The sequence below is a fragment of the Seriola dumerili genome, unplaced genomic scaffold (assembly GCF_002260705.1).
Source record: "Seriola dumerili isolate Sdu_G_001 unplaced genomic scaffold, Sdu_1.0 BDQW01000493.1, whole genome shotgun sequence".
Lineage (NCBI taxonomy): Eukaryota > Metazoa > Chordata > Actinopteri > Carangiformes > Carangidae > Seriola > Seriola dumerili.
Genome location: NW_019174748.1, coordinates 152,999 through 155,197, shown reverse-complemented (window position 1 = coordinate 155,197; position 2,199 = coordinate 152,999). Strand labels below are relative to the sequence as shown.

Below are 2,199 nucleotides of genomic sequence, written 5' to 3'. Positions count from 1 at the left end.
TGTGTGTGTGTGTGTGTGTGTGTGTGTGTGTGTGTGTGTGTGTGTGTGTGTGTGTGTGTGAGTGACAGAGAGAGAGAGGTCAAAGTGTGGAGTGAGGAGATTGAGCGCAGCCAATCAGCTGTCTCAGTCTGTGTCATGTGACCTGTTTTTTTCTACAGGCTGCAGTTGATCATTAGTTTACAGATTTAATCAGAACCTCTAGACACAGTTTAACAAGACCAGACTCTGACCTCTGGGTCCTCTTGTCTCACTGGTCTCACTGGTCTCACTGGTCTCACTGGTCTCACTGGTTTCTCTTGTCTAACTGGTCTCACTGGTCTCTCTGGTCTCACTGGTTTCTCTTGTCTAACTGGTCTCTCTGGTCTCTTTGGTCTCTCTGGTCTCACTGGTTTCTCTCGTCTCACTGGTCTCACTGGTTTCTCTTATCTAACTGGTCTCACTGGTCTTCCTGTCTCACTGGTCTCTGGTCTCTGTCAGGAGGAGAAGCAGCGTCTGGAGAACCAGCTGTCTGGGATTCCTAAGATGCAGCAGAGACTGGCAGAGCTGTGTGTCCTGCTCGGGGAGAGAGAGGGGGAGGAGGAGGAGTGAACAGATGAAGAGGAGCCGCTCTCCTGAGTTTAAACTGGGATAGAAGAAATGTGCTGCTTTTACTGGTTACCATGGAAACACACACAGCGGGTCGATCATGTGACTGAAACTGATGTTAAACTTAAATATGATGTGAAACCCTGTTTTATCCTACTGGACTGGGCTGGGCTGGGCTGGGCTGGACTGGTCCGGTCTCTTCTGGTCGGGTCTGGTCTACAGGATTTGCTCTCTGCAGTCAGGCCCCAGATAAACATCTATAAATCCTCCCAGAAATCACATTATAACATTATGCTGCAATTCACCCCCCCTACCCCCATCATGCCCAGAGGTCCCTCTTTGAGGTCATGTGATTTTTAATTGTGCCATTTTTAATCTTTTACTGTTTATACAATCAAATGTTTTTACAGAGAAACTGTTATATATTATAATTATTATACTCAATCAGCTGATCAATCAATCAATAAACTGCTGCTGAGGAGTTTAAATGATAATGTTCAGATGAACTTTATTTAGTACAAAATTATAATAACCTTTATGTGTGTCAAGCTTTTCAAAATAAAGTCACAAATAATTTAGACAAAACAAAGAAGTTTGAACATAAAGAATAAAATGAGTACACAGAAACCTGTTGTTTTTAAAGTTCCTGCTTCTTATTCTCATCTGGTCTCTTCACACTTTAAAACTTCACAGTCTGTTTCATTTAAAAAACAGACAAATGTACTGTTGGTTTGTCACACACTGCACTGAAGACGTTTTTCTACATCATATAGTTGCAGTTACTTTACTCTTTAAGATTTTATTTAAAAAAAACATAAATTTATGTGGTTTGAGATTAAACCATTGATTTCCAATATTTCTGTCATGTGACCCTTCACAAAAGCAATCAGAATCTACTTCAGGCTTCTCCACATTTCAGTCTAGAACCTGAATCCAGATCAATGAATGTGTTCTTCTTTCCCATAAATCATTTGGCAGCCCCTCAGATTTATCTGGTGGCCCTGTGGAGGGGCCTGACCCCAAGGTTGGGAACCAGTGGACTAAGGTATCTAAGTGTTTCTGATGTAGTTAGAGTAGCTACAACAGTAGCATGACTCAGGATCAATGATCTGATCAGAGATCAGCCACAGGAGACAGTTCACTGCACAGGAAGTACTTTTACTGTGATACTGTAACTACAGGAAGTACTTTTACTGTGATACTATGACTTTAGGAAGTACTTTTACTGAGTACTCATGATAATGTAGTAGTAACTACTGAGTACTCATGTAATGTATTAATAATGTAGTAATACCTGAGTACTTATGTAGTACTGATGTAATAATGTAATAACTACTGAGTACTGCTGTAGTAATGTAGTAAGAACTACTGTGTACAAATGTTATAATGTAATTACTGAGTACTGATGTAATAATGTATTAATAGCCACTGAGTACTGGTGTAATAATGTAGTCATAAATACTGAATACTGATGTAATAATGTAATAATAACCACTGCGCATTGATGTAATAACGTAGTAATAACTACTGACTACTGATCTAATAATGTAGTAATGTATTTAGTGTAAGGTATCATGTGTGATCTCATCATCTACAGTTTAAATCCTGGGTGAA

At 39.7% G+C, this 2,199-nt stretch overlaps 1 protein-coding gene across 5 annotated transcripts in view; it reads left to right on the top strand.

Moving 5' to 3' along the window:
- LOC111235463 (ATP-binding cassette sub-family D member 1-like) overlaps window positions 1-1,273 on the top strand; it is a 12,669-nt gene extending 11,396 nt beyond the window's left edge. For 4 of the 5 annotated variants that reach the window (XM_022763935.1, XM_022763933.1, XM_022763934.1 and 1 more), the window contains exon 17: window positions 478-1,272. In XM_022763935.1, coding sequence (XP_022619656.1) covers window positions 478-588 — 111 coding nt within the window. In that variant the 3' untranslated portion in view covers window positions 589-1,272. Of the gene's footprint in view, window positions 1-477 lie in introns of all 5 variants that reach the window. The other variant, XM_022763931.1, reaches the window with a different exon arrangement.
- The last annotated feature ends 926 nt before the right edge of the window (window positions 1,274-2,199 follow it).